Source organism: Pygocentrus nattereri, chromosome 19 (assembly GCF_015220715.1).
Source record: "Pygocentrus nattereri isolate fPygNat1 chromosome 19, fPygNat1.pri, whole genome shotgun sequence".
NCBI lineage: Eukaryota > Metazoa > Chordata > Actinopteri > Characiformes > Serrasalmidae > Pygocentrus > Pygocentrus nattereri.
The window spans coordinates 9,860,927-9,881,974 of NC_051229.1; the positions used below are offsets into that span (position 1 = coordinate 9,860,927).

General features: G+C 39.7%; 1 protein-coding gene across 1 annotated transcript; it reads right to left on the reverse strand.

Moving 5' to 3' along the window:
• Positions 1 to 1,954: 1,954 nt before the first annotated feature.
• On the reverse strand, positions 1,955 to 20,687 carry LOC119261621 (macrophage mannose receptor 1-like). The gene is made up of 6 exons (XM_037531227.1): positions 20,663 to 20,687; positions 20,407 to 20,577; positions 15,623 to 15,871; positions 11,982 to 12,314; positions 9,098 to 9,201; positions 1,955 to 2,059 (listed from the first exon to the last, which is right to left on the reverse strand). The coding sequence occupies exons 1-6, from the start codon at positions 20,685 to 20,687 to the stop codon at positions 1,964 to 1,966; spliced, it is 978 nt and encodes a 325-aa protein (XP_037387124.1). The 3' UTR covers positions 1,955 to 1,963.
• Between the last annotated feature and the right edge of the window lie 361 nt (positions 20,688 to 21,048).

Here is a 21,048-nt window from a genome sequence, read left to right on the forward strand (position 1 = left end):
AGTAAAGATGAGGGAGAGTTCACCATTCTGTGAAAGACTACATGATCAAATAGTCCAACAATCCAAGAATAATGTTTCTCAACATAACATAGCAAAGAACTTTTGCTTTTCATCATCTACAATACATAATATCATTAAAAGATTCGGAGAATCTGGAGAAATCTCTGTATGCAAGGGATATGGCCAAAAAACAGTATTTGCTGGCTGTGAACTTTGGGCCCTGAGGTGGCACTGCATTAAAAATCTATAGTGGAAATCATTGCATGGACTAGGAAACATTTCTGAAAAACACTGTTTGTGAAAGCAGTTCATCACTGCACCTACAAATGCAATTTAAAACATATATAAACAGTATCCAGAAATGCTGCCACCTTCTCTGGGCCAGAGCTCATTTAAAATGGACTAAGGTGAAGTGGAAAAGTGTCCTGTGGTCTGATGAATCAACTTGAATTTCTTTTTGGAAATCATGGACACTGTATCCTCCGGGCTAAAGAACACTCAGCTTGTTATCAGCACACAGTTCAAAAACCAGCATTCATGATGGTATAGGGGTGAAACAGTGCACATGGTATTGGTGACTGGCACATCTGTGAAGGTACCATTAATGCTGAACAATATATGCAGGTTTTTGCAACATATGCTGCCATCCAGTCACCACCAAGAGTTGGTGGTGGCCATGAAAGACATGCAACTTACTGCATCCTTTTTGTCAGGAATGTCCTCTATAAGCCATGATACAAAAACAAGGAAAGAAGGCAAGGGTCAAAGCTGTTTTCCCATGTACTGCAGAGATGAGACTGTATGAAGCAGGTCATTATTCCAAAGTCCAGATGAATATGAATTAATAAGTTATAATGTAAGTTTAGAAAATAATGAATAAACAGACATTGTAGCTGGAGGGTGTTTCAAGGCTATAGCACTGCATGTCAATGTTTCCAAATAAACCAAAAACCCTTATGACTGAATATGAATTATTCCAAAGTCCATTAACTTTTCGAATGAATATGAGCATAACATTAGCAATATGAGCATAGTATAACAATACAGTCGCTTTTATCTAAAAGAACATTAATAATGCAAAATGAACTGAATGAACTTTTTACATGTAGACTATGTGAGGAGAAATGATTCTATGAACAGAAAACATGAATCATTATGATATAATTTCAGACAAAGGTTTCCACTTCTGGCAAGATGTTTCAGTGTTGACTGCTTATAAACACTGAAACATTGAAGAAAGTGCAAAAAGAAGTCATTATAACTAGTAATTCTTAACATAGTTCTAAAGAGACTGCGGAATTATTAGCCTTATTATTGTTCATATTACTCTTTTAAGATTTATTAAAGAAAGCTTATGTTTAGCATTGAAAGCTTAATGGTCATATTGTCCAACTATAAGGCTGGAATAGATAAGAGCTAAGAGTCAGCCCATAAGGCTGTGTGCTGACTAACGGTGGAATGCACAAGGATGTCAGATAACAGGAAATACCTTGAAGCTGATAGTAGTAGACACTGGGATTAGCACACCACACATGTGTTTCATCTTGGGGGGGGAGTTGATAAACACAGGGAATACCTTGAGCTGACCTTGCAGACGTGCTCACGTCTCAAGCACATGCTTAAACTTTTATGGTATAGATTGGTGAGTTGGGCTAATGCACACATTGGAGGCTTGATGGAATCTACTGATATCTTGGGTAAGGGAGGAGCTGTCATGCGACTATAACAAAGGGTGTCAGATGAGAAGGGGTCAGAGCTTACTTGGGAGATACATGATGCATGTTCTCTGTTTGTAACCTCTCCAATATTCTGTAATAAAACATTGTTTGTTTCACTTCAGTCTGATCTACTCATCTAATTTTTTTTTGCATCAACGAACATGCAGGACTGGTTTCGTCCACAAGACCTTGTTTAAAAATGTATAAAGTTTAAAAAAGCAGGAATTTCTTTGCTTTTTAATCTCTCACTTTTTTGGTTTCAGAATAAACACTTTGTCATTACTTCTCCAGCTCAGTTTGGTTTCATTAGCAATTCCTTGCCTTTTCAGTTGTTCCTCAATCTGCAGAAAAACAACACAGGTGAGTCAGACTTTCAGATATCCAATGCATACATGGCATGACATGTTTTACAGTTGCTTCAAACAGGTTATGAATAATATACTATGCATGACCTGGAAGTGACGGCTGAGTCATCTGAACAAGTTTTTCCACTATGTTTCATGCAAAACAGCTGTTTTCTGCACTGCTAATACTTTATGCTTAAATGTATATTTATGTGAATGTGTAGGTGTGGTCGAGCTCAGGTAGGGATGTCTGTTACTGTAGAAGTGTGGAAGAATTCAGGTATGGATGTATGTTACTGTATATGTGTGGCAGAACTCAGGTATGGATGTTTGTTACTGTAGAAGTGTGGCAGAACTCAGGTATGGATGTTTGTTACTGTATAAGTGTGGTAGAACTCAGGTATGGATGTCTGTTACTGTATAAGTGATGTAGAAGTCAGGTATGGATGTCTATGCTACTGTATAAGTGTGGTAGAACTCAGGTATGGATGTCTGTTACTGTATAAGTGTGGTAGAACTCAGGTATGGATGTCTATGTTACTGTATAAGTGTGGTAGAACTCAGGTATGGATGTTTGTTACTGTATAAGTGTGGTAGAACTCAGGTATGGATGTCTGTTACTGTATAAGTGATGTAGAAGTCAGGTATGGATGTCTATGCTACTGTATAAGTGTGGTAGAACTCAGGTATGGGTGTCTGTTACTGTATAAGTGTGGTAGAACTCAGGTATGGATGTCTATGTGTAACGGTGCAACCTCCAAAAGAAGAGACACCGGGATTTATGCACGGCCAAATTGGCGCTATGGGCGTGGTGTGGATACAAGGAGGCGAGACTCCAAGTTCAAGTGCACACGTGCTTATTTTATTACACACTAAACAAAAGAAAAACTGAATTAAACAGAAATAAAACGAAAGATAAACTTGAGGCTTCGCTGCAAGGCTAATCCTCATCACAGGTTATTCCCAAACTGTTACAAGCAGCTAACAGCATCATTTCGGGATTAAACCACTCCTCACACAGGTAGCTGAGAAGCCCCCTGGCTGAAAGAACATCGAGCGTTCTTATCGTCGAAGCCCCGCCCCGACTAAACTAATAATTTGCTTTAAGGGACGATGTCCCAGGGCTCTAATTTACATACACACACAAACATATATACACACACCCATCTATACAGCTACTGACTAGTCGTGACTACTATATACATATTACCGGTAAGTATTCCTTAATTAACTAATTCATTCCTTTGCAGGTTTTTCCCTTTAGAACACTGAGGCCCCTTTCCTTCCCTGAAGGTGGATCCGCCCATTTGCCCTCATCCCCTTCTACACAGGACATCAAGGTAGGTACATACAATATTCCTATTAATCTCAGTGATGGGCATACACTGCACCATCACACTATGCTACTGTATAAGTGTGGTAGAACTCAGGTATGGGTGTCTGTTACTGTATGAGTGTGGTAGAAGTCAGGTATGGGTGTCTGTTACTGTATGAGTGTGGTAGAACTCAGGTATGGATGTCTGTTACTGTATAAGTGTGGTAGAACTCAGGTATGGGTGTCTGTTACTGTACAAGTGTGGTAGAAGTCAGGTATGGGTGTCTGTTACTGTATAAGGGTGGTAGAACCCAGGTATGGGTGTCTGTTACTGTATAAGTGTGGTAGAACTCAGGTATGGATGTTTGTTACTGTATAAGTGTGGTAGAACTCAGGTATGGATGTTTGTTACTGTATAAGTGTGGTAGAACTCAGGTATGGATGTTTGTTACTGTACAAGTGTGGTAGAACTCAGGTATGGATGTCTGTTACTGTATAAGTGATGTAGAAGTCAGGTATGGATGTCTGTTACTGTATAAGTGTGGTAGAACTCAGGTATGGATGTTTGTTACTGTATAAGTGTGGCAGAACTCAGGTATGGGTGTCTGTTACTTTATAAGTGTGGTAGAACTCAGGTATGGATGTCTGTTACTGTATAAGGGTGGTAGAACCCAGGTATGGGTGTATGTTACTGTATAAGTGTGGTAGAACTCAGGTATGGATGTCTGTTACTGTATAAGTGTGGTAGAACTCAGGTATGGGTGTCTGTTACTGTATAAGTGTGGTAGAACTCAGGTATGGATGTGTATGCTACTGTATAAGTGTGGTAGAACTCAGGTATGGATGTGTATGCTACTGTATAAGTGTGGTAGAACTCAGGTATGGATGTTTGTTACTGTATAAGTGTGGTAGAACTCAGGTATGGATGTCTGTTAGTGTATAAGTGTGGTAGAACTCAGGTATGGATGTCTGTTACTGTATAAGTGTGGTAGAACTCAGGTATGGATGTTTGTTACTGTATAAGTGTGGTAGAACTCAGGTATGGATGTTTGTTACTGTATAAGTGTGGCAGAACTCAGGTATGGGTGTCTGTTACTGTATAAGTGTGGTAGAACTCAGGTATGGATGTCTGTTACTGTATAAGTGTGGTAGAAGTCAGGTATGGGTGTCTGTTACTATATGCATGTGGTAGAACTCAGGTATGGATGTGTATGCTACTGTATAAGTGTGGTAGAACTCAGGTATGGATGTTTGTTACTGTATAAGTGTGGTAGAACTCAGGTATGGATGTCTGTTACTGTATAAGTGTGGTAGAAGTCAGGTATGGATGTCTGTTACTGTATAAGTGTGGTAGAAGTCAGATATGGGTGTCTGTTACTTTATAAGTGTGGTAGAACTCAGGTATGGATGTCTGTTACTGTATAAGGGTGGTAGAACCCAGGTATGGATGTTTGTTACTGTATAAGTGTGGCAGAACTCAGGTATGGATGTTTGTTACTGTATAAGTGTGGTAGAACTCAGGTATGGATGTTTGTTACTGTATAAGTGTGGCAGAACTCAGGTATGGGTGTCTGTTACTTTATAAGTGTGGTAGAACTCAGGTATGGATGTCTGTTACTGTATAAGTGTGGTAGAACTCAGGTATGGGTGTCTGTTACTATATGCATGTGGTAGAACTCAGGTATGGATGTGTATGCTACTGTATAAGTGTGGTAGAACTCAGGTATGGATGTTTGTTACTGTATAAGTGTGGTAGAACTCAGGTATGGATGTCTGTTAGTGTATAAGTGTGGTAGAACTCAGGTATGGATGTCTGTTACTGTATAAGTGTGGTAGAACTCAGGTATGGATGTTTGTTACTGTATAAGTGTGGTAGAACTCAGGTATGGATGTTTGTTACTGTATAAGTGTGGCAGAACTCAGGTATGGGTGTCTGTTACTTTATAAGTGTGGTAGAACTCAGGTATGGGTGTCTGTTACTTTATAAGTGTGGTAGAACTCAGGTATGGGTGTATGTTACTGTATAAGTGTGGTAGAACTCAGGTATGGATGTCTGTTACTGTATAAGTGTGGTAGAACTCAGGTATGGGTGTCTGTTACTATATGCATGTGGTAGAACTCAGGTATGGATGTGTATGCTACTGTATAAGTGTGGTAGAACTCAGGTATGGATGTTTGTTACTGTATAAGTGTGGTAGAACTCAGGTATGGATGTCTGTTACTGTATAAGTGTGGTAGAAGTCAGGTATGGATGTCTGTTAGTGTATAAGTGTGTTAGAACTCAGGTATGGATGTTTGTTACTGTAGAAGTGTGGTAGAACTCAGGTATGGGTGTCTGTTACTGTATAAGTGTGTTAGAACTCAGGTATGGGTGTCTGTTACTGTATAAGTTTGGTAGAACTCAGGTATGGGTGTCTGTTACTGTATAAGTGTGGTAGAACTCAGGTATGGATGTTTGTTACTGTAGAAGTGTGGTAGAACTCAGGTATGGATGTTTGTTACTGTATAAGTGTGGTAGAACTCAGGTATGGGTGTCTGTTACTGTATAAGTGTGGTAGAACTCAGGTATGAGTGTCTGTTACTGTATAAGTGTGGTAGAAGTCAGGAATGGGTGTCTGTTACTGTATAAGTTTGGTAGAACTCAGGTATGGATGTCTGTTACTGTATAAGTGTGGTAAAACTCAGGTATGGGTGTCTGTTACTGTATAAGTGTGATGGAACTCAGGTATGGGTGTCTGTTACTGTATAAGTGTGGTAGAACTCAGGTATGGGTGTCTGTTACTGTATAAGTGTGGTAGAAGTCAGGTATGGATGTCTATGCTACTGTATAAGTGTGGCAGAACTCAGGTATGGATGTCTGTTACTGTATAAGGGTGGTAGAACCCAGGTATGGATGTTTGTTACTGTATAAGTGTGGCAGAACTCAGGTATGGATGTTTGTTACTGTATAAGTGTGGTAGAACTCAGGTATGGATGTTTGTTACTGTATAAGTGTGGCAGAACTCAGGTATGGGTGTCTGTTACTTTATAAGTGTGGTAGAACTCAGGTATGGATGTCTGTTACTGTATAAGTGTGGTAGAACTCAGGTATGGGTGTCTGTTACTATATGCATGTGGTAGAACTCAGGTATGGATGTGTATGCTACTGTATAAGTGTGGTAGAACTCAGGTATGGATGTTTGTTACTGTATAAGTGTGGTAGAACTCAGGTATGGATGTCTGTTAGTGTATAAGTGTGGTAGAACTCAGGTATGGATGTCTGTTACTGTATAAGTGTGGTAGAACTCAGGTATGGATGTTTGTTACTGTATAAGTGTGGTAGAACTCAGGTATGGGTGTCTGTTACTGTATAAGTGTGGTAGAACTCAGGTATGAGTGTCTGTTACTGTATAAGTGTGGTAGAAGTCAGGAATGGGTGTCTGTTACTGTATAAGTTTGGTAGAACTCAGGTATGGATGTCTGTTACTGTATAAGTGTGGTAAAACTCAGGTATGGGTGTCTGTTACTGTATAAGTGTGATGGAACTCAGGTATGGGTGTCTGTTACTGTATAAGTGTGGTAGAACTCAGGTATGGGTGTCTGTTACTGTATAAGTGTGGTAGAAGTCAGGTATGGATGTCTATGCTACTGTATAAGTGTGGCAGAACTCAGGTATGGATGTCTGTTACTGTATAAGGGTGGTAGAACCCAGGTATGGATGTTTGTTACTGTATAAGTGTGGCAGAACTCAGGTATGGATGTTTGTTACTGTATAAGTGTGGTAGAACTCAGGTATGGATGTTTGTTACTGTATAAGTGTGGCAGAACTCAGGTATGGGTGTCTGTTACTTTATAAGTGTGGTAGAACTCAGGTATGGATGTCTGTTACTGTATAAGTGTGGTAGAACTCAGGTATGGGTGTCTGTTACTATATGCATGTGGTAGAACTCAGGTATGGATGTGTATGCTACTGTATAAGTGTGGTAGAACTCAGGTATGGATGTTTGTTACTGTATAAGTGTGGTAGAACTCAGGTATGGATGTCTGTTAGTGTATAAGTGTGGTAGAACTCAGGTATGGATGTCTGTTACTGTATAAGTGTGGTAGAACTCAGGTATGGATGTTTGTTACTGTATAAGTGTGGTAGAACTCAGGTATGGATGTTTGTTACTGTATAAGTGTGGCAGAACTCAGGTATGGGTGTCTGTTACTTTATAAGTGTGGTAGAACTCAGGTATGGGTGTCTGTTACTTTATAAGTGTGGTAGAACTCAGGTATGGGTGTATGTTACTGTATAAGTGTGGTAGAACTCAGGTATGGATGTCTGTTACTGTATAAGTGTGGTAGAACTCAGGTATGGGTGTCTGTTACTATATGCATGTGGTAGAACTCAGGTATGGATGTGTATGCTACTGTATAAGTGTGGTAGAACTCAGGTATGGATGTTTGTTACTGTATAAGTGTGGTAGAACTCAGGTATGGATGTCTGTTACTGTATAAGTGTGGTAGAAGTCAGGTATGGATGTCTGTTAGTGTATAAGTGTGTTAGAACTCAGGTATGGATGTTTGTTACTGTAGAAGTGTGGTAGAACTCAGGTATGGGTGTCTGTTACTGTATAAGTGTGTTAGAACTCAGGTATGGGTGTCTGTTACTGTATAAGTTTGGTAGAACTCAGGTATGGGTGTCTGTTACTGTATAAGTGTGGTAGAACTCAGGTATGGATGTTTGTTACTGTAGAAGTGTGGTAGAACTCAGGTATGGATGTTTGTTACTGTATAAGTGTGGTAGAACTCAGGTATGGGTGTCTGTTACTGTATAAGTGTGGTAGAACTCAGGTATGAGTGTCTGTTACTGTATAAGTGTGGTAGAAGTCAGGAATGGGTGTCTGTTACTGTATAAGTTTGGTAGAACTCAGGTATGGATGTCTGTTACTGTATAAGTGTGGTAAAACTCAGGTATGGGTGTCTGTTACTGTATAAGTGTGATGGAACTCAGGTATGGGTGTCTGTTACTGTATAAGTGTGGTAGAACTCAGGTATGGGTGTCTGTTACTGTATAAGTGTGGTAGAAGTCAGGTATGGATGTCTATGCTACTGTATAAGTGTGGCAGAACTCAGGTATGGATGTTTGTTACTGTTTAAGTGTGGTAGAACTCAGGTATGGATGTTTGTTACTGTATAAGTGTGGTAGAACTCAGGTATGGATGTCTGTTACTGTATAAGTGTGGTAGAACTCAGGTATGGATGTTTGTTACTGTATAAGTGTGGCAGAACTCAGGTATGGATGTCTGTTACTGTATAAGTGTGGTAGAAATCAGGTATGGGTGTCTGTTACTGTATAAGTGTGGTAGAACTCAGGTATGGATGTCTGTTACTGTATAAGTGTGGTAGAACTCAGGTATGGATGTCTGTTACTGTATAAGTGTGGTAGAACTCAGGTATGGATGTTTGTGTATGTGAGGTTTGGTACTTCTATTTTTAGGGACATTGTAATTGTGATTTAGTGTGTAACCAAAGAATAAATTCCATTCATCCTTGGTCAGTAGTGCGTGATTCTCATGTTCTGTAGTTACATCCTTTGGCCATCAGCCTTATTAAGGTTTGGAAAACACAATATTTGAATGCTCAATGTGCATTTATGATCTCTGACAGTGCTAATGCAAATCATGACTGACCAAGCTAGGACTACATCTCTACAACCTAGCCTTTTGAGATGCTTTACCTAACAAAGAGACACCTACCTTATTTAATAGTTTGGCCTTCACGAGAGGCACATTTAGATCTGCTTGTCCATTTGAAGACACCGTCACTTTCACTATCTGCTTTTTCTTCATCCTGTCCTCCTCTGCAGAGGAAAACAGAAGAAAACATGTCCTCACAGTTGTAACAAACCTCTAAAATGGCAACTTATTTTCCGAAAGGGAACATACTGTTAGATCCTAATGTCAGAGCATAGTGATCAATGCACAATCCTGGGTTCATGACTATAACATGACCTGTGGGGTTCAGGCCTATGGTATCATACATAGGCCTCAGCTTATGCTTGTGTGTTTATTTGGTTAGTTGTAACTGATAGTGACAATGATATTCGATCAGCAATGTTGTAACACTATCTGTTGTTTAGGCTCCATGTTCCTGGATGTCCTAAACGCCCTTGGGGCCCTTATCCACCTAAAGCTCTATTTCATCCAATCCTCTCTCTCTATTGTTTTGTCGCATGATCATGCGATGATCATGCCATTTGTGTGTATACAAACTCTGCTATTCTGATAATAAATGGGGAAGGCCTTCTGGTACAGACACTGTCTCTGTGGTCATTTATATAAAATAATCTGTTTGCATTAGATAAAGAGCACAAAAAAGCAAGACTTTTCAAAACTAGAGACCAAAAAATGATTAAAGAATACAGGGAAAATCCAACCCCATTTACAAAAAATTTGGGACGCTTGGCAGAATGTAAATAGAAATGGAATGCAATGATATCCAAAACATGTAAACCATATTTTTTAAGAAAAATACTGCAAAGACAACATATCAAATGTTGAAACTGGGAAATTTTATTGTTTTTTGAAAAATCTATGCAGATTTTGATGCCAACAACACGTTCCAAAAAAGTTGGGATGGGGGCATGTTTACCACTGCATTTCATCACCTCTTCTTTTAACAACACTGAGTGTTTGGGAACTGAGGAGGACCAATTGCTGTAGTTCTGAATGTTAAATATTTTCCAATTCTTGTTTGATATAGGATTTCAGCAGCTCAACTGTTCTGGGTCTCCTTTGTCGTATTTTTTATTTCATAAAGCACCAAATGTCATCAGTGGTGTCTGGTCTGCAGACAGGTCAGCTTAGCACCTGGACACTTTTACTACAGAGTCATGCTGCTGTAATACATACAGAATATGGTTTGGCATTGTCTTGCTGAAATAAGTAAGGCCTTCCCTGAAAAACATGTCATCTGGATGGGAGCATATGTTGCCAAAACATGTGCATATCATTCAGCATTAACGGTACCTTCACAGATGTGCACGTCACCCATGCTATTCGCACTAATGCACTTATATACTATCATGAATACTGGCTTTTGAACTGTGCACTAAAAACAAGCTCCATGATTCTAAATAAAGAAATTCAAATGTTGAATCATAGCACCACAGGACACTTTTCCACTTCCCCTCAGTCCATTTTAAATGAGCTCAGGCCCAGAAAAGTTGGCAGCGTTTCTGAATGCTGTTTATATATGGTATCCTCTTTGCATTTTAGAGTTTTACACTGTCACAGACAGTGTTTCTGAGTCCGTGCAGCAATTTCCGCTACAGAATCATGTCTGTTTTTGATGCAGAGCTACCTGAGGGCCCAAAATTCACAGCTCAGCTAGCATACTGGTTTTTGGCCTTCTGATTCTTTTAATGTAATTACGTACCATAGATGATGAAAAGCAAAAATTCTTTGATATTTCAAGTTGAGAAACATTCTTGAGATGTTGCACTATTTGATTGCACAGTCTTTCACAGAGTGGTGAACTCCTCCACAACTTTACTTCTGAAAGACTCAGCCTCTCTGGGATGTATTTTATACCCAGCCATGTTACTGACCTGTTGCCAATTAACCACCAGGTATTTTTTTAGCATTACACAATAACATTACCAGCTTTTTGTTGCCCCGTCCAATATTTTTGGAATGTGTTATTGGCATCAAATTCAACATTGGCGTTTTTCAAAAAACAATCAAATTTCTCAGTTTCAACTTTTGTTATGTTGTCTTTGTACTATTTACAATTAAATATAGAGATTAAATGAATTGCATTTTGTTTTTAATTTACAGTTTTCACAGCGTCCCAACTTTTTTGGAAATGGGGTTGTAGAACTCCTGACAACTGTACAAGACCTGCTACACCACCAAAACGTTCCCCATCAGATATACAGCACTTAAAGCTTTCATCTTTCAGAGAGAGGGGAAAATCAAGTTGCTTCAGATCTGAAAAGATCCACAGGTGCTTCTGTCCATCCTTCCACTGTGTTAAGACTAAGCAGTGAAAGGATGTGCAGCTATCAAAAAGCTCTTCCTGAGAAAAAGGACATCACTGAAACTGGACACCTGAGATGTGGAGTGAGGCTTTATAGAGTGATGAGTCAAAATTTGTGATTGGGGCTACTTGTGAGAAGCAGAAAATACAACCAATTTCTAAGACTGAACTTTGGAGGTGTGGAAAAATATCCCAGCAGATTTCTTTGAAGAACTGAAAGTGAGTCTCCTAAATAATTGGACGCTGCAATAAAGGCAAAGCCTGCACACATTAAATACAGAAAAACCCTAAAAAATAAATAACTTGTATTTATCTTGTATTTGACAGGAAATTTAATTAATAGTTTTAAATAATTTTCATAACTGCCTAAAACTCAGGCCTGTCATCAGGGTGTGCTGGAGCCTATTTCAGCAGTCATTGGGTGGAAGGCAGGATACATCTTGGACAGGTCAGTACTGTATATACACTTTTTAAAATAGGGCTGACAAAACACATTTTATAGAATAGAACATTACATCCAAGCCATGAACAATTCGAAACATTCATTAACCGTAACGATATATATTGCTATGATTATGCCATGAAGCTTTCAAGACTCACCTCCATAGCAGATGAAAGGGTGCTGCAAATTGCAGTTGTCAGCAATCCATTTCCCAGAATCACCCATCACTATAGCAGAACAGCCACCAGTACCCGAGCTTGGCTGTCCTGATGCCCAGTTTCTAAATAAGAGGCTCCACTGGTCAGACCATTGCCAGGTGTCTAAGAACAAGCCGACCCAGATAGAGACCCCTTTAGTCACAAGGCTGGTCACCTGCTTCTGCTCCCAAGGAGAACGAATGCTGGCCAGGTCAGTGTAGGTCGTTCTGCAGTAAGTCTGAGCATCATACCAGTTTTTGAAAGTTTGTACCAAGATGTAACCGCCAGTGCCCCCTGTAACATAAAAACAGCAGACAAGGATGTTCTCACAGTTCTGTTAACCTGAATTACTCTCTTGGTACTAAGAGTGGGCAAATATGGCAAAATAGCAACATGATACTTGAATACATTCATATTCTACATGTAATACAATGCTCTGCATGAAGGATGGCCTCTGGACTCCATGGGGGTAAGGTGTACATACTCAGATTTTAATACACAAGACATTTTGTAAACTTTTTAGTTTAACCATGTAGAAATTAATATTTGTAAAGACTCAGGTGTGTTTATTGCTTCATTATAACAGAGCTTTCAGCATCTAGTCTTGATTGTTTTTGGTCACTTAACACCCAGTGATATTTATGAGTCACAGACCTTTAGCAGTCATTTCATGCAATGTATATTTAACTAAATTCTAACTAAATAAAACTATTATACTGCCACAGATATATGCCAAACATTATGGTGCCTCGAAGTGGTTGTGCTCCTCTAGTACTGATATATATTTCAAAGACATTGTGTTTATATGTTTTTTTGTATGTGTATTATGGCGTTGTTTTTGATGTTGGTTACTAACATTATGGTATGTTATGGTTTGGAGTTATCAAATATTTAGAAGTATTTTGTTGCCACAAAAATATTGTCTTCCATTTTTTGGCATCGAAAAGACAAACGCGTCAGACTGCAGTGATTTCTGGACAAGTTTTGCTGCAAAAGTTGACACTTATGTTCACTCCATCTCTCATACCTCTGAGAGGTCATCTAAGAAACTTCACTCCAGCTAATGAAGTAACAAAATGGCTCTTAAGATGCTGTCAGGATTTCCCCAAGGAGAAAAGGTTAGGCAAAGTGGATGAGTGCATGTTAAAACCAATATTAGAACAAGTGGGGAGTGTCCGTTCAGTGACTCAGGTGAAGTCTAGACCAACTGCAGTCATGAAGAGGTCCCAGTACACCGTACAAAATCAAACCATGGCGTTTTTCAAAAATGTGCATGCCATGTTATTTACTTGAGATCAGCACTATATTGTGATAGTAATATAACTCAGTACCACCAGTAATATAAAAAAACTGAATTGTTACTATTTATCAATTTTGGTATTAACTTGGCACCAAAGTACCAATACCTTTGACATCCCCACAGATGGGTAGCAGTAGCAGTGTTCACACTACTTTCCATACCGCAGGGTGGAATTTAATTACTTCGCAGTCAAACACATTCTGTACCAATAAGAGTCCTTATGCAAGCCTCCTAACACTGCCCTTCTCAATCTGTTTTTCAATAGGTTTTATCACTCACCCGCCCCTCCCACTACACAGACATCTGTGCTGAAACCCTCCTGTCTGGCACTTCCAGCATGCTGCTCTACCCCCTCTCTCACACCCACCCCCAGCCCCACAATTTTCAGCTCACATCCACTTCTTCTGCTGGTTGCCGTAAACCCCAGTTCACACACTCCAACACTCAGCACCCTCCTGCTCCAGTCTGACCTTCACAATGGCCCAGGTATGAAATGAGCTCAGGAAGATCAAGGCGAGGAAGGCTACAGGGCCGGATGGCATCAGTGCCAGACTCCTCAAGTCCTGTGCAAATCAGCTGTGAGGGCAAGTGGAGCATAATTTTCAACCCAAGCCTGAAGCTGGGGAGAGTACCACAACTGTGGAAAACATCTTGTGTGGTGCCATTACCGAAAACACAGCACCCAAAGGACCTCAGCAGCTACAGGCCAATGGCACTGACATCACACCTGATGAAGACACTGGAGAGGCTGGTCCTTAGAAAACTCCACCCTATGGTGAGCTCATATATGGACCCACTTCATTTTGCCTACCAGCCTGGCATCGGGGTGGATGACGCCATCATCTACCTGCTGCATGGAGCTCTTTCTCACCTGGAGATGCCTGGGTGCACTGTGAGAATCATGTTCTTTGATTTCTCCAGTGCTTTCAACATCATACAGCCTGGGCTCCTGAAGGACAAGCTGGAACAGGCAGGGGTGGACTATCACCTAATGCACTGGATCCTGGACTACCACACCAACCATCCACAGTATGTGAGGACAAGGGACTGTGTGTCCGACATGGTGGTCTGTAACACAGGGGCACCGCATGGAACGGTGTTAGCACCATTCCTCTTCACCCTGTACACTACAGACTTCATGTACAACTCACCAAACTGCCACCTACAGAAGTTCTCTGATGACTCAACGATCGTCAGCCACATCACAAATGAGGACGACGGAGAGTACAGAGAGCTGATTCAGGACTTTGTGGACTGGTGTCTGCGGAATCACCTACAGATCAATGCGGGGAAGACCAAAGAACTGGTGATGGATTTCCACAGGTGCACACATCCCCCTCCAGCAGTGAACATCCAGGGAATGGACATTGAAGGAGTGGACTCTTATAAGTACCTGGGTGTGCACCTTAACTATAAACTGGACTGGTCAGACAACACAGCTGCACTTTACAGGGAAGGACAGAGCAGACTCTACCTGCTCAGGAGACTGAAGTCATTTGGAGTGCAGGGGCTACTCCTGAGGACCTTTTTTGATGCAGTGGTGGCATCGGCCATCTTCTATGGAGTGGTCTGCTGGGGCGGCAGCATCTCCACTGCAGATAGGAAGAAACTGGACAAACTGATCAGGAGGGCCGGCTCGGTCCTGGGAACTCCTCTAGACCCAGTGCAGGCGGTGGAAGAAAGGAGGATGCTAAACAACTAGCATCCATGCTGCAGAACGACTCCCACCCCATGCATGAGACTCTGGCAGCACTGGGCAGTTCCTTCAGTGACCGGCTCCTTCACCCCAAGTGTGTGAAGGAGCGCTATCGCAGGTCCTTCCTTCCTGCTGCTGTGAGACTGTACAACCAGCACTGCTCCCAGTAGACCACACACACATACAATACACACTTATACCCAGAATCCAAATATTTTTCACTGTGCAATATGTTCATGCGTGCAAAGCAGATCTTATGCAACTCATTTTTATTCTTATTCTTATTTCATTGTAAATAGTCTAGAGATTTAACTTTAACTTTTATTATTTATAATGTTTATAATGTTTATACTGTTTCCCGTTTCTATTACTGTGTGCCTTACTTCTATTACTCTGCTGCTATAATACTGTGAATTTCCCCGCTGTGGGACTAATAAAGGATTATCTTATCTTATCTTATCTTATCTTATCTTATCTTATCTTATCTTATCTTATCTAACATGGTAAAAACTTTTTGTCACTCTGGATAAGAGCATCTACCAACTGCCATAAATATAAATAACAGCATGTTACGAACTTGATTCTTAAAAACATTTACAGACTCACCATAGTAGCACACAAAGTACAGAGCTACTGTGCAATCATAATTACGCCACACTCCATTGATGGTAAATACACATTTTCCAGTACCATTTGGCCTTCCTGCGTCCCAGTTACTGAAATTGGACAGTAACTCATCTCCTCTAGACCAGCCCCAACGTGGTTGTACTGCTTGTGTTAGTCCAATCCATAAAGAACCACTGTAGCCAACATCCACGAGCAGCTTCATCAGTCTGCTCATATCTTTAACACTGTCTACAGAAGCAAGATCAGTAAATCTATTTCTGCAGTATGTCTGAGCCTTTGTCCATGTCTTTGGGTCATTTACAAAGTGGTAGAGCCGAAAGAGAGGTTGGAGTCCTGTAGTAAAAGAAAGTTTAAAATATAAATATTTATGCTCAGACTCAAATGCAAATCAGAACCACATTATATTTGGTATATTTTACATATATTGCAAAGGATCTTTTAAAAAGACCACAAATTCTAAATGTGCAACCAAGCAAAGCCTTTGTTTGGTCTTAAGAGCTGATGCTGAATGTTCTCCTACATCCATCCAGCATGACTGGCATAACTGCCATTGTCATTGTGGATGATTCCATGATTGTCTTCCCATTTGCCCCATTTAAAACTGAATTTAAGAAAACCTGCATTCAACCATTCAGTAAACACATTAACCCATCTCAAGAACACTCTTTGCAGAAAACAGCTTAAAAAAGTAACAGGATTTAAAGACAGGGTTAAGGTTTTTAGCTTGGAATTGCACATGCATGAAATGTGGTTAACTGGCATCCAAGCTAATGGATCAAGGTTATTAAGGACATTCTAATCCATTACTTCAAATGTATTTTTAAAAACTGATTATTTATTTATTTTCAGTCTATAATTTGGGCAACAGGGTTAACATTTCAAAGTAATTCCATCAATCAAAATCACAAATAAAGAAAAAGGAGGTTACATTCCATCTTTCCATGATCTTCAGGAAGTGAATGCTGCAATATCTTGTAGAACATGTTACTAGTGGAATACTTCAGATATTTCAGAGGGGTGGATGTGTTCGGATAACAGGATTGAGTGAATGTTAATTTTCCTTCACCTTCAACTGAATCATGAAAAAGGATGCTTTAAGCATGAGATGTTAAATGGATTAATGGTAAAATTGCTGTTTTCTGCAGAAGTGTCCAACTGCATAACCACAGTACTGCAGTTTCGGACCCTCACTTTCAGACCTGCACTATCAGGTTCTTACAAGTACACCTCTAGGGGTTCATTTCAGAATTGCAGACACACTTTCCTGCCCCTACCAGATAATTTTAACGTGACATTTTTGATGCTTGAGGTTCTACACTACTGCTGCTTTCAAGGGCAAGTCAGGCAATAGTTTCGTACGAGGAGGAACACACTAACCTATTTTGTGTGTTCAAGTGGATTTTGTGACAAGCAGTGAAATGGGTGTTTATTAGCTTGCTGGTATAGTTTTGGTCTATTTTACTGATGTTTTGAACTCTAAAAAAGAATAGATGATGGTTCTTCAAGGGTTATTTAGTAAAGGAAATTATTCTATTTAGAATTAGGTCTACCTAGAACAATTTCATGCTTAAACAATTATTCATGAAATAGTTCTTCACATTGATATCTGAGGCTTTTTTAAACATTCCACAGTAACAGCAGAGCTGGTTCTCTGGCATCTGTATGTACATCTCTCAGACTCTCTATGTTACATGGCAAGCCTCTTGATCTTTACATGGCATCATATCCAGAGCTAATAATAATAATTTTTAAAAATGCTTATAGTTTTTCCCTTTACAAATTCTTATGAAAACAATATCATCAATATCATGTGGAAAAAAGTTATCAAATTACTTGTTTTGTTGATCTTCTAAATGAACATAAGTTAATACATCCTCTACAGAGTTTAAATACTTACATTTTTGCACAATTTCTATTCTTTTGCTGAGCTCAACATATTGAAAACAAACAAAACATAACATATAAACTATGCCATAGATTTTATGTTCTTTGTTTGTTTGATTAATTCAACAAATAAACATTTGGCAGTAGGGGTATAGGATGAAGTAAATACACAGACTAAACACCCTTAGCTATTCATTAGCATGGGACAAGACTTAATGCTGTTAAGTATTTAAGTATTAAAGGCAGGAGTGCCAGTAATTGTGGCACATGTTCTTTGAGAAAAACGTTACCTTTTTTGAACATGAACAGCTTTTTGTTCTTAGAATATTTATGTCTCACTGAAATGTTACTTGAATTGCAAAATGAAGCTGATAAAAACAATTTGTCCAAGTCTTTTTTGCTCATAATTAACAAGGGTTCCAATAATTAGAACTTACAATCATTTGTCTCTGTGTTTGCACACTGTGAAATTAGACCTCTGCGTTTAACCCATCCGTGCAGTGAAACACCCCATACATGCACACTAGTGAACACACTAGGGGGCTATGAGCACACTTGCCCAGAGCAGCGGGCAGCCCTATCCACAGCGCCCGGGGAGCAATTGGGGGTTAGGTGCTTTGCTCAAGGGCACGTCAGTTATGGACTGTCAGCCAAGGGGATCGAACTGGCAACCTTCCGGTCACAGGGCTGGTTCCCTAACCTCCAGCCCATGACTGCCCCAAGTTCTAGAGGTCACTGCATTTATCCTCTGGAAAGTTCCTGGAAATTTACTGTCAGTATATTATAATTACAACCATAATTTAAATCACCAAGTAACAGTGTTTAGATGCTGCTGTAGACCACCAGTAGTTGGAACTTGCTTATATTAGGGTTGCAGTGAAGTTCTCTATGAAGATAGCTTTCCAGTGGTAATGTTGATAAAGGTCACTCACCTCCATAGCAAATGAACGGATTTTGGAGAACACATTGCCTTTGATTCCACTTCCCAGAATCAGACATCATCATGGCAGCACATTCATCAGTGGAAACTGACTCGACAGCTTGTCCATTTGCCCAGGACCGGAACGTGGAGAATCCTTCATCAGACCACTGCCCGGAGATCAGGCCAAAATATGCAATGGTGCTGTTACCAACAACATTAAAAATTAGTTGCTGCTCTTGTGCATTATGGATGCTGGCGAGGTTTGTGTGGTACTGGCTGCAGTAGGTATGGGCTTGGGTCCAAGTCATGCCGGATCTTATTAGGATGAACGTGCCACTGGAAGTAGATCTATCTGTTGTGGGACAGCATTACAAAAATAACCCAAGAATCTATCAAAGCCATACAGACAATGCTCACCTGTTACCTTTATCACCTGTAACATATATAGTGCCTTGCAAAAGTATTAAGCCCCCTTAAAAGTCTCTACTTGTGAATAATCTAGATGAAGGGCCCCCTTAATTCAAGATTCAGAACCTGAAGGAAAACTGTGAACAGCACAGAGCAGGGCTGATGAGTGCTGAAATGCATAGCATGTAGCCTGTCCCTCATTACAGAGTTTTAAACTGCACCTACAAGCAACATCAACACAAGAACTGTACATCAGGAACTTCATTAAATGGGTCATTTGATTAAAGCAGCTGCACACAAGTCTCAGATTGACAAGCAATGGCTAGGGTGGTGCTACTGATGGGCTCTGTTGCAGTGTTCTCTGGAGTAACTCCATATTAATACCCATGGTTTTGGAATAGGATGTCCAACAAGCTCAATAGTACCCATGTGGGGGAAAAAAGACAAAAACAAAACAAACCCATACATGTCAAATACACTGCAGTCCATGCAGAAATACATTCCAAAGACTAATGTATATTTCAGCATAAATTGTTGTATGAACAGAAAAAATGTCTATTTTAAAATGTATAAAAATGGTCACAATACTTGTCTAATGTACTTTACAGTTCGGAATAACTTTTGAAATGATTGTGTATTATAGTATTTCAGTTTTACCCTTTAATATGCCCATAGCAAGTGCTGTAGGTGTTGATACTCTGTGAAAATGCAATTATTATTTGATATCTTGTTTATTTGAAATACGTTATGTGTGAGTGCTCTCATCATGCATATGTACACCCTTAATGCAAAGTACAATGAAAAAACGCAGACATCAGTACCGTTCATTTAGTTCATAGTTGTACATGATTCAACTGTATGTATCTGTAGCTACATAAATTTGAAAAATATTATAGCAAACACAAATAAGTGCATTTTAAATATATATGTAACAAACTTCAAAAAATGTATTTTATAAACTTATTTTAACACATTTTCGAAATATATTTTTTGGCTGTTTTTTTGGCTATATTCATACATTGCAAAGTATATCCATTAATACATTTGGAATATATTTGTTTCCATATGGGTACAGTAATACATCTATGTACATTTATATACAAAACCAAACAAAGTTTGTTGCCTCATTAAGCAAAATGAACAAGACCAGTGTTAAAGTTTTGATTAGTGTTCTTGCTGGTTAGCTCACCAAACTTCACAACAAGCTATATTGATTATTTATTGAGCATCTAATTGGTTACTGCCCTGATGACAGAGGGTGGCCATGCTTGATGCACCCCTTGGTTATGCCCCTACAAGTAACTCTATATGGCTGCAGGTCAGAAAATGAAATATGTAACCAGGAGTAAATTAATTCAATTACCATCAAAGCAGATAAAGTAGAGCACTGAGGAGCAGTGATAGTCATGCCATCCTTGCGCTGTATGCACTCCACATGCTGCTTCCATGTTTAATTCATTTGGTTGCCCTGGGACCCAGTTACTATAGGCAGATATATTCTCCCCTGTAGACAAGACCCAGTGCTTCTTCAGTCCAATCCACACGGCACCTGTATATACAGGATCCACTGCTGCTTTCAGCCGGTTCATGTCCTCCATGCTGCCAACAGTAGCCAGATCAATGTAAGTCGCCCTGCAGTAACTCTGAGCCTCGAACCAACTCTTTTGAACATTCATATAGTAGAACTGCTGAAGAGCAGAGGAGGAGATGCCAAAGGTTCCTGAAGATAACAATAAAAAACACTTAGATTTGCTGCAAAGCAGGCAGAACTGAGGGTTAAATACATGCCTGTGCTCACTTCTTACCTGACAGCAGGAATAGGAAAAACATATTCGGATCCATCTCTGAAGTAACTGCATACAGTTTCACAATGGTGTAAATGAAATCAGATGCAAATGAATCTAACAAGCAAAGGAGGTGGGAGTTTTTTTTTACCTCATGCATGGAGAGTGCAAGTCGAATGTGACAAAACTGTGACTGGAGATCAGAAACATGAAGGTGTTAATGAATGTGTTTGTCACATGATTGTTATTCATATTATGCAATTCAATAGAAAAATGCAGACTGGCCTGGACAGTTCCTTAAGAGATTTCAGATGTAAACAAAGTCATTCCGAGTGTGTTCATATGAAGAGTACTATTTTAGAGAAACTTAACGAGTCAGACATGTTCACAGTGGTGGTGATAGAAAG